This window comes from Castanea sativa, chromosome 5 (genome assembly GCF_040712315.1).
Source record: "Castanea sativa cultivar Marrone di Chiusa Pesio chromosome 5, ASM4071231v1".
Taxonomy (NCBI): domain Eukaryota; kingdom Viridiplantae; phylum Streptophyta; class Magnoliopsida; order Fagales; family Fagaceae; genus Castanea; species Castanea sativa.
In genome coordinates this window covers 62,307,694-62,319,986 of record NC_134017.1, presented here as the reverse complement: position 1 = coordinate 62,319,986, position 12,293 = coordinate 62,307,694, and the positions used below count along the sequence as shown (strand labels likewise).

General features: G+C 35.0%; 1 protein-coding gene across 1 annotated transcript in view; it reads left to right on the top strand.

The window, feature by feature from the left end:
- LOC142637306 (uncharacterized) overlaps positions 1–580 on the top strand; it is a 3,720-nt gene extending 3,140 nt beyond the window's left edge. The window contains exons 3-4 of the mRNA XM_075811580.1: positions 75–141; positions 245–580. Of these exons, the coding sequence (XP_075667695.1) occupies positions 75–141; positions 245–325 (148 nt within the window). The 3' untranslated portion in view covers positions 326–580. The remainder of the gene's footprint in view (positions 1–74; positions 142–244) is intronic.
- The last annotated feature ends 11,713 nt before the right edge of the window (positions 581–12,293 follow it).

Below are 12,293 nucleotides of genomic sequence, written 5' to 3'. Positions count from 1 at the left end.
TTATTTCACTTCTTTTGTTTTATCTATTACGCGTGGCTGCATTTCAAGCAAAGATGCTATTTTCTTTGTTGCAGGGAGAAAGAACTCGCTGCTGTTAAGATCAAGGCAGCTGATGTTGACATAATTGCAAATGAGCTAGAGGTTAGTGCCTCCTATTTTAATCAATGCTCTTTTACACATGTTTGTATTTTGGCTTCCAAAATTTAAAAGGCTTACAATATGTTTCTTTCAATATTGAGAACAGTTAGACCCAAAGGTGGCTGAGAGGACATTACGTGAGCACAAAGGTGATGCTGTTGCTGCCATTCGACATTTGCTTCGATAAAAAGTCACTGGAGGATCTTACAAGAGTTTGGTTTTCAAATTTTGCTGGAATCATTTGCATGCTTTTGCAATATGAATGGCTAATGCTTACAGCTAGATTATTTGTCAATGGAAGCGTCTAAAACCATGTTCTGTGTAATGAATAGTGTTTGTTCAGTGAGATGTATTAGTCACCAGGCCAATTGATTCAGATTTGTTTTGGTGCTGATGAATCCTGTTTTACTCAATACCAAAAGAGAGTCAAAATTCTGAAGACGATACTCATTTCAGGTCCCATGGCCTGAGTGGCTTTGGTACAAAATCTCGTAGTGGTAACCATGCTTATCTTGTACGCATTGCTTAGTTTAAATTTGCTAATGGTCAGCAAAGTAATGGGCCTGCTTTGAATTTTTGAAGGCATGAGCTGGTCTACTCTAGTCCCCATTATGGAAATGAGATTGAACCCCCACTACACCATAAATATCTTCTCATATGAATTAAAATAGAAGACCCACTGAAAACTTCAGGACATGGGTATCTAGATTTGCTGTTGTCGTTTATTAACATGGTGTCTACTCAAATTTATGGTGTATTCTACTAGTTAAATTCACGGTAGGATTTATTATGAAATATGAGAGGGGGGAGAACTACATCACCATACTCTAGGAGCACAAAATGTGATGCTCCAATTTGATTAATTATATTGTGAAGGTGTGTGATGAGTCCCACATTAGGTATTTATTGGGTCAATCCGAGCTTTATTTACAACTACAAGGAATCTAAATAGTGACCATGCTTTTGAGTTATAATTCAAATGCGACTAGCGTTTTTTTGTGGTATCATTACACTTCATGGGTTCAACTATTCTATGTTCATCAAGCTAAACCAGGTATATAGATCCAATGAGTTGGGCCATGATAGGGGAACTCTTGTGAGAACCATTGCAATCTTGTTTGACCCAACCACGCAAAGAGGCGGTGGGAACCAATTTTGTCCATTCCATTCCCCTCTTTCCTAAACTATAGTAATTGCAATGTACACCCAAAATATCAAAATTTCGAAATCAATTTGTGATGTTACTTCAACATCTAATTTATTATCGAATTAGCAATTGAATAATTGACTGTTTACCTTAAACACTTGGTCTTACTTTCTTAATACTATTCTAACCTCTATCCCCCCTTCTTATTAGAGATGGCTAAATGTCTTCATTAGTACCAAGTTGACCTAGCTTGTGCTCACCATGCACAGGTTTTCTCCAACCCAAAGAAGAGACGGGATGGGAACGAGACACCTATAACCAATCTCACAATACCCCATTGCCATCCCTAGTCACAAGCACCCCTAATAACGGTGCATCATGCAATTGTCCTTAAATATGAATATGGTTCCTCAGTATTTTATGGACATAAGTCTTTTCACAACAAATTTCATAATTGTTAAAGTGGTGACTGTGAGAGGTAGACAACTAACACCCATGAACCCAATACTTTTTCTCCATTACTCATAATTAACCACTTCAACAATCTTGAAATTTGTTGTAAGGTTTTCGTAGCATGATTGATAATTTTTTAAGATATGATAATATTTAACCTTTGGCATCCACTTCATGACAATTGCTCTTTTTTATTAAGTAAAGACACCAATTGATTTTTGGTGATTTGCATAATAGATAAAATTTTGGAACCATTCTATTCACCTCTCAATTAATTGCAACCATTCACCCCCAAATTATAGTATTTGCAATGTACACCCTAAATATCAAAATTTTGGAATCAACATCATAAATCAAATTGTAATGTTACTCCAACATCTAATTTATTATCAAATTATCAATTGAATAAGCAACTTATCTAACAAAAACACTCCGTCTTTCTTTTTTAATACTATTCCAACCACCACCTTCTCATTAGAGATGACCAAATGCCTTTGCGAGTGCCAACTTGACATAACTTTTGCTCAGCATGCATAGGTTTTCTCTATCCCAAAGAGGAGATGAGATTGGAATGAGACATTGATAATGGTGCACCATGTGATTGTCCCTTAACATGGCTATAGTTCCTTAGTATGTTATGGACAACTCTTTTTGATGGGATTGACGAAATCAACTACCGATGAGACTAAGGCATCTGATGGGATTAGCGAAATCAACTACCGACGAGTTCAGTAGGACAGACGAGACCACTCTCTGAGACAAGCCTAAACAAGTATCCACGTCACCGACGAGGATATTAGGATCATTCAATGCCACCAATAATACCCTGGACGGTTACAGAATCAGCTGGACAAACCGTTGAAGGCATATTAAAACCCCATTACTCAGCAAGAAGCGTTACTAAAAAAGGCATTAACATCACAATATCAACCTCAACAGCGAGAATCTAGAGTAACATATATAAAGCCTTCACATTGCCAACAAGAGGTATGAACACATTTTACAAGAGATACCTAATCAATCTTATTTTCTATTATTAAAAACTCCCTTATACTAACTTTGGCATCGAAGGTGTTGTGGCAGGCACCACACTGGTGACCTTTTCAGAGAATAGCTTCTTCCATCGCGACACAAGCAGACATCTGGTTCCGTCTGGACGACCTCACTACAACTGACGAACTTGTGTTTCATCAGTTTAGCGCCCTCTGTGGGAAACGACATTTTCGTACTTAGGTTCAAAAGTGTAGTTTCTACCAACTTCGACATTCAGATGGAGACCAACCAGGATTCAGCGACCCTAGCTCAGCAAATCCAAGCTCTTGTGGCCACTATTGAAGAACTCACCAGGCAGAATCAAGAAATAAGGCAACGGCTTCAACAGGAGGAGAACCGGTCCAAAGCCGGCCAGGAGGATGAGGTGGGCAGCCATGGAAGAAGTGACTGACGAAGGCCCACTACTCCGAACGAACAAGGCTCTGACCTCCTTCAAGAGATGAGGAAGGAGATGGACGAGCTGAGGAATGCCATTAAGGAGAAGACGGATCGAAGCCTGGATAGGATGATTAGGGCAACAGACTCTCCTTTCACCGCGGCGGTCTTAGAATGCCCCATACTGGCAAAATTTCGATTGCCTCAGCTTGAGCCGTTTGACGGGCTTAAGGACCCCCAGGATCATCTTAACACCTTCAAGACAACATTAGGCCTCTAACAACCTCCTGACGAAATATTGTGTCGTTCTTTCCCTACCACCCTTAAAAGAGCTAGAAGAGAGTGGTTCACAAAGTTGCCAACTTTGTCAATTGACAACTTCGAGCAGTTAAGTAATGCCTTTCTGCGTCACTTCAGCAATGGGCAACATCTTAAAAGACCAGCAGACCACCTACTCACCATTAGACAGGGGGAGAAAGAAACATTGCGATCCTATGTGAAACGCCTTCACCCGAGAAACCCTGAAGGTAGATGATGCTGACGACAATGTGCACTTGACAACCTTTAAAGCAGGGCTGAAGTCTAGAGAGTTTGTGGTTTCTCTTGCAAAGAATCCACCTATGACGATGACAGAAATGCTCCTGAAGGCACAGAAGTATATGAACGCTGAAGATGCATTAGCAGCCATAACAGACGAAGAAAAGCCAAGAAAGGAGGGAAGGAGAGAAGACGATCGAAGGGGACAAAAAAGGGAGCGTCTAAGTCACCGAAACAGTGACGGGGACAGGCGAAAGGACGACGAAGCCAAAAGATCCAGGTCATTGAAACAGTGACGGGGACAGGCAAAAGGACGATGAAGCCAAAAGATCATAAAAAATGGCTAGGAAATAAGATTCCGCCTTGACAGATGTACATTACTGACGAAGCCCAAAGATCATCAAAAAATGGCTAGGTAATAAGATTCCGCTTTGACAGATGTACATTACTGACGAAGCCAAAAGATCATTGAAAATGACTAGGTAATAAGATTCCGCCTTGACGGATGTACATTACTGACGAAGCCAAAAGATCATCAAAAAATGGCTAGGTAATAAGATTCCGCCTTGACGGATGTACATTACCGACGAAGCCAAAAGATCATCAAAAAATGGCTAGGTAATAAGATTTCGCCTTGACTGATGTACATTACCGACGAAGTAAGTAATAAAATTCCGCCTAAACGGATGTACATTACTGACGAAGTCTCAAAAGTGGCTTCGTGATAAGATTCCGCCTAGATGGATGTACATTACTAACGTAGCCAAAAGATTATTTTTAAAAAAAACCTTTCATCTTCTATGGTCGTCATGGCACATCATGACGACCACAGAATCCGGAGGCATCTGATGGGACTGACGAAATCAACTACCGACGAGACTAAGGCATTTGATGAGACTAACAAAATCAACTACCGACAAGTTCAGTAGGACAGACGAGACCACTCTCTGAGATGAGCCTAAGCAAGTATCCACGTCACCGACGATGATATTAGGATCATTCAATGCCACCAATAATACCCCGAACGGTTACAGAACCAGCTGGACAAACCGTTGAAGGCATATTAAAACCCATTACTCAGCAAGAAGCATTACCAAAAAATGCATTAATGTCACAATATCAACCTCAACAGCTAAAATCCAGAGCAACATATATAAAGCCTTCACATTGCCAACAAGAGGTACATACACATTTTGCAAGAGATACCTAATCAGTCTTATTTTCTATTATTAAAAACTCCCCTATACTGACTTTGGCATCGGAGGTGTTGTGGCAGGCACCACACCAGTGACCTTTTCAGAGAATAGCTTCTTCCATCGCGACACAAATAGACATCTGGTTCCGTCTGGACAATCTCACTACAACTGACGAACTTGTGTTTCATCACTTTTCACAACAAATTTCATAGTTGTTAGTGTGGTGATTGTGAGTGGTAGAGAGTTCACACTCACGACCTCACTACTTTTTCTTCACTACTCACAATCAACTACTTCAACAATCATGGAATGTGTTGTAATGTCTCTGTAGTATTATTGATAATTCTTTTCTTTTTCTTTTTTCGGTTTGTTTTAGTGTGCTTTGTTCTTTAATAGACACCAATTGGCCTTTTCTTTAGCATGCTCCATGAAAATTTCTTTTTATTATCAAGTTAAGACACTAATTGGTTTTTGGCAATTTGCGTATGTAAAAGAAGTTCTAAAAAATGTATAAAGAGCAAATTAAATATGCATAGAGAGCAATTATCCCCCATTGCAGGAAACTCGCGGTTACAATCCACTTAGAATAGCTCACCAAACAAGATCTAAATTAGTAATCATACAAGTGAAGAAAGTAATTGATGGCACTTTACTTACTCAAATGTAAAATTGTGTTTCTTTTGTTTAAGTGGTTCTGTTCTCCATATAAAACCACAAGTTGGGTGACAGATGATACCAACCATGAACCAACATGATTCCCAGTAAAGAGCATTATGAAGATTTCTTTATGATGTAAGTAAATAAACAAGCATCGCACAACGGACCCATATTACCACCAAAATTAGTTAGTTCACAGGGATGACAACCACTATTTCTGCTGTTGTTTCACTCTTCATATGACCTAGTGGTGAGAAAGGTTTTGAGTTTCAACTTCTATGTTTTGAAAGCTGCAGTTTGATCAAGGCAGTCTGCGGTCACCAAATGTTGGGCAAAAGGGCTTTTATACTCTTACATCCGTTTTTTCACATCCTTCCGTATCCTCTTTCATGTGTTAAAATGTGGACATTGTTCAACCTATTGTGGATATTGATGTGAAATAGTGGATATAAATGAGTGTAAAAGGATATTTTCCCCTATTCAAAAGTGGATGCAAATATCTGGAAAAAATGTCATTGGTACAATGTTGCACATGAAATCCAAAGCTACGATTGAACTGGGTCTACAGTTCCTTCCAAGCGCCATCTTCAATTATAGGACGGGTTACTTGGAATTGAAGGGAATTCTGTCTCTGTCATTTTCTAAGCCATTCCAACAGATCCTGGAATGTTGGTTGGCATGCTGGATCATAGATTTTGACAAAGTTGTAGATCAACATATTACCCAAATTTACGTGTTGATTCATGATAGAAAATGTTATAATAACTAAAAATTACTAGAAAAATGAGCTTACGAAGAAAACTATTTGATTTGATCATTGTTGCAATGATGTACCTATCATATAATCCATACCCACCTAACTTAAACGTTCCAAACTACTTCAACACTGAAAATGATAGACTTTCAAATGATCTTTTCTGGGAAGTAAATGATACACGCCAACATAATCAGTGTGATCAGACAAATTGATGTGTCAAAATCCTGGAATAAATGATTCATGTAAATCATTTTTTTTATGACTCTTGGTAATGAAAATCAGACAATTGACAAGCATAAAGAGAGTGAACACCTGTGCTAGCTTCAATTATTGAAACTCACTATAGATTCATGTCCTTAATAATCTCAATGCATGTTACGGTAGAGTATTTTATTCTAAAGCTGTTTTTAATTATATTATAGGACAACATGTCTGTTCATGTGACACCATTATAAATAGGGAGTCCTTCATTAACTTATGACATTTTTGTTTTGTTTTTTTTTTTTTTTTGGTATATCACATTCATAGTTAAAGAGAGAGAAAGAGACAGTTTTGTTCGTTGTAGCATTCAAATTTTAGTGCTTCTTTTATTTTCTATGATAATTGTATATTAGGAGATAAACATCCAAGATTTTAAAGCATAGATTGTGAAAGGTAAGATTTATCTTAAGGAGATCCCATCAAACATAAGCCTTAATCAAAATTTATATAATTCATTCTTTACACATTTGATTTGTGATTTATTTTACAAATTTCTATTTTTTATATTGGTTATCGATTCTATTATTGTTCTTGTTTATAGCATATGCTTTTTTTTTCTTTATAATTGAATCCATTTGTATTCTTATTTACATAATCAAAAAAGTAAGTTAATTTTTGTTTATATTCAACAAAAACAACATACAAATCCACTATTGTTGTGCTTAAATGTTTTTTATTTTCTAATATGTAATTTTTTTTTGGGTATAAATAGCCTAATAAATTCCAACTTTCTTGTTGTTTTTATACAAGTTTAGAAATATTGAAGGATTAAAAATATATAATAAACCACTGCTTCCCCTTGGTGTGGTGGTCACTCTATAAGTATAAATAATTGTGGGGTGTGGGGGGCAAAGACCGGTGTTCAAGTCTCTAAGAAGGAGCTTCGCACACATATACACTTAGATTAGGCTAAAGTAAAAATTCTATTGTTATATATATATATATATATATATATATATATATATATATATATAATAAGAATTGTTATTTTCCAATATAATGCAAATAAAAAAGATAAAAACCTAAACATAAACGTAAACATGAATATATGTTTTTATTTTGAGCTAAAAAAATAGATTTTTTGTTATAAAAATTTAATAATAGGAAAATGTGAAAATTCCAAATGCCAACATCCAAATTTATTCGGCTAATTATACTTCTTCCTCTGTTTTTCATGTACAAATTTTTTTTGACTATATATTTGTCTATGCCTCAACTCTATTTGAACTACCACTTCTCGCCTTATGGTTACTACAGTTTGAAAACACCAAAGTACTGATGTAGCTAATCTTCTTCTCATGCCATGCAAATCAATGCAACTTTCAACCATTTATATTTAATAGTGATTTACATGAATACAAATGGCCCAATTGATGAAAGCAACATTAATCAAGCAAAGTATAGCACAATCTATCATAGGAGGTATGATCTTAGAAATATATATAGATCAAACAACTGCAACTGGCTAATTCTTATGCACAATAAAATGAAAAAAGGAAGCACTGCAAAAGTTTTGTAATATATATTCTATAGAGAGAAAGGAAGGCTTATATAACAAGCTTTCTTACAAAATTAAGGACAAACATTTATATGTTCCAAAGAAAATCAACGGTAGAGTTAAAACTTACATGACACCCCTCCCTCCCAATCGATAATGCAATATTCAAACAATAATTTCAAAAAAAAAACTATTCTTAAACTATATGTTGAATCTTAAATTTGAACATGATTACTACCAATGATAAGTCAACCATGTGTGTGAAGTATGAACTATGAGACAATGTGTACATTGCCAGCACTTCTAACTAAGTCATGAATAAGACCTTGACTAAAAATAGGGGAAGAAAAAGCCAAGAAACTATTGAAAAAACTTAACGACAGCCTTTTTTTTTTTTTTTTTTTGTAGCATCCATTCAAAATACCAATAAACACATTAATGTTCTTATTAATGTTTACGTTTACGTTTACGTTCATGTTATATGTTTTTATTTTTGTTTTATTGAAAATAATAATTCTTATCATATATCAATAATACTTCTATATTTCAAAACAATGTATAAAAAAAACTAGTAAGGTCGAATTTATTAGGTTACCCGTGCTAAAAAAAAAACATTATTAGGTTAGTATTTATACTAATATACACACACATATTAGAAAATAAAAACATTCAAGTACACCAATAGTAGATGTGTTTGATGTATTTGTTGAATGTATTGCATAAATTAATTTATTTTTGTGATTATGTAAATAATAATACAAACACATTCAATTATAAAGAACAAAAACATGAGCTATAAAATAGACATACTCAAGTGACCTATACTAATAATTATCAAATTAAAATGGTACATCACAAAATTAATAATAAAATTTAGAATATAGCATTTAACTAAAACTTTCATAGAAAAACATAAACGGAAGAATTAACATAAATATGTTATTTTTATTCTAATATAAACAAAAAATTGTTATGTCAATTACTGAATTTATTAGACCATTTACGAGTTTTATTCCTTTTTTTTTAATGTATAAATTGATTTAGGACTATATATGCAAGAGATGGTTAATTCATATTTTTATACTATAAAATAATAATATTGATTAGAGCATATAATTATCACTTTGAATTATAGAGCACATAGAGAAGTGCATAACTATTGTGACTAGCCTCATCACACGCGCTTTCTGCATGTGATGGTGATTTTTTTTTTTGGGTTTAGTGTCATAATTTTTCCTTTATTTTAATTTGAGACGTTTCTCTCTTCTATCCAATTAAACCACACTCATAGTGATTTTTATTTTGGATATAGAAAATACATTCATTAAAATGAAAAACAAAGATAGTACAAATAGGTGTGAAGAGAAAACAATTCAAACACCAACATAAATAAATCATTAAAAAGAAAAAAAAAAGGGAGTACATTTAAAAAAACACATGATTTTTTAATAATTCAAAATAAAGAAGAAGATATTTGAAAAAAAAAAAAACAAAAACCAAAAAAAAAAAAAAGAGATTAACTCTTGATAAAGGGGAAATAAAGGAGAAGAAAAAAAAATGTGAAAACGTTGGGCTTAGTGATCCTGTTTTATAGCCAAAAAAAAACATGTGTCTTTATTTTTTATATATAATTTTTATTTTGAGAATCTAATTTATAAGTGAATAAAGCAATTTGAAAATCAACAGAAAAGCAACCCTATTTTTTAAGCAATGTTTTAGTAAGAGTTAGAGTTGTATTTTTACTGGATTGTCCTTTAGTTTTGTCTTTACTTAAACATAAGGGTGTAGTGGCATTTTTGAACCAAAAAATTGAAAATCCCAAAATGGAGACGCTTCTTAAATAGTAGTATAGATACCTAAATTTGAAAATTTGTTTGTGAAGTGTAAACACGTAGGAAAACATGCAAAACACACAAAAATCCATGTTGGATTATATTTAAATACTCTCATCTTGACAATGATTCTTGCACAAAAATGCATATTCTTCTCAAGGAAAGCCTATACAACAATTGGATTAGTTGAATCAATACTTTGGTGTATTCTTGTATTGGTATCCATGAGACAATGAGTAGAGATACAAAATTATGTAGTCAAAAATTGATTTATATTTTAAAACAAAGGAGAAGGAAGTATAATCCTGAATGTCCTTGAGCTTTATTTCAGGCTATCTCCTCTAACCTTCTTCACTAACTTCTTCCCAATGTATGATGCTGTGCACCTTGGATTTCAATGACTTCTGTTGCATGTGTGTTCCATGTTTAGTGTTTTCAATCTAAAACTCTTCTCCCTTGGCACCTTTGCAATGTAGGCAACAAACTTGCACCCTGGTTGGCATCGGGCTTTCATTCTCACCAAGTCATTTTTCACAAATTTTATACCCCACCCAGCATGGACTGCATAATCAGTTATAGCATCTTTAAATTTTTTAGGTGAGATGAACAACATATCTTTCTCAAACCTAAGGTGCTCAGCTTTGGCTACTGGCCTAAAGATTGGGTATTCGCTCCTCCTAATAGAATTGTCAACCTCAGCAATAGGGATGTCATCATCACTTAAATCATCACCATGCTCACTATTTAATGATGATTCGTCAAGGCTAAGCAGCTCCTCACTCTCATAGTCAAAATTCATGACACCACCACCCACTTGTCCTGGTTCAACCTCATCATCTTCAGCTTGACTGTCCCAACTATCAGTACTATCTTCACCAATGTTCATTGGTTGCATTTCTAGCTCTTCTTCTAAGTCACTCCCCTCAGCCTCACTAGCTCTCCACTAGTGCATTGTAAGCCCTCCTAGCATAAACCTGCTCAGCATCTACCTCATATGGCTCACCATGGTCAACATTAGTAATTTCAGCATTATCATAGCCTCCAAATTATGAAAAATCAGGTCTATACTCTTCATCATCATTATCATTTTCATATTCAGCATACTTATAATAGTGATCACTCTAAAGCTCACTGTCACTGCTAACATAATAAACCATATCTTCATTTTGTTGATCATCAACAAAAACCTCTAAGGCCTTAGCATCTACATCTTCTAGTTCACTACCAAGTTGTCTAGCAGCTAAGGGCTCAAAATCCTCCACTGGTAACTCAAGTGGTTCATGCACTGGATGCTCCACAAAGACATGAATCTCCCCATATCCCTTCACCAAGTCAGTCATGAACACAACAACATTATCATCAACCACCTGATGGAAATTTGCCTACTCTGGGTTTACACCAAGCATTTTAAACCATAGCTTATCCACTACAGTGTACCCAAACTCCCTACAGATACTCTCAACCTCTACTTTTGACCACTTATCTGGGTCACAATTATCCACTATATCAACTGTCTATCCCACATACACTTGAGGGTCCCACGTGAAATGCCCACCATGGTGGACATGCAGAGTAAAACACTCATCCATACTGCATGCAGGTCACGAAAAGAAAACAGAATGAAAATAGATATCCACGTTTTGAAATTAATAATACTTTGTTAGGCTAATAAACAAATAAAAAAACATACAACACAGACAAAGGGAACACATGGACCCAACCACTTCTCGAAAAGCAACACACAATGCAGACAAACACAACCAATACCGGCAAACATATTCCATAGTTTATCACATTCCATAGTTTATCACATTCAATATTGTGGCCACTAATAAACAATAGTAAAACACAATACAAACAATCAATGCAAATACAAACAAAAAGATTCCATGGTTTATCAAAGTCAATATAGTGGCCCCTGGTAAACAATAGTGACACACAATACAGACAAACAATACAAATACCAACAAAAATATTCCATTGTTTATCACAATCAATATTGTGGACCCTGATAAAAAAAGTAAAACAAACAAAGCTACAAATACCAAAAGCTATAAATAAAAGTAACACGCAACCAAACAGTGCAAATCTAAAAAAATATTTCACTATCACAGTCAATATTATGTCCACTACAAAAGCTATAAAGGGAGAGAGGAAGAGAGAGAGAGAGAGAGTGAGACACAACGAGAGAGAAAGAGAAAGAGAAATAGAGATAGAACCCAGTGCCTTAGATTGAAATTCCAGAGCAAGAACAAAACACAACATCTCAAAATTCCCAAATTCTTAAAACGCAAAAGCTGAGATTTAGACCCAGACCGATTACCCAACACTTAAAAATAGCATTCATAAGAGAGAGTGTGAGTAAGACATAACGAGAGAGAGAGAGAGA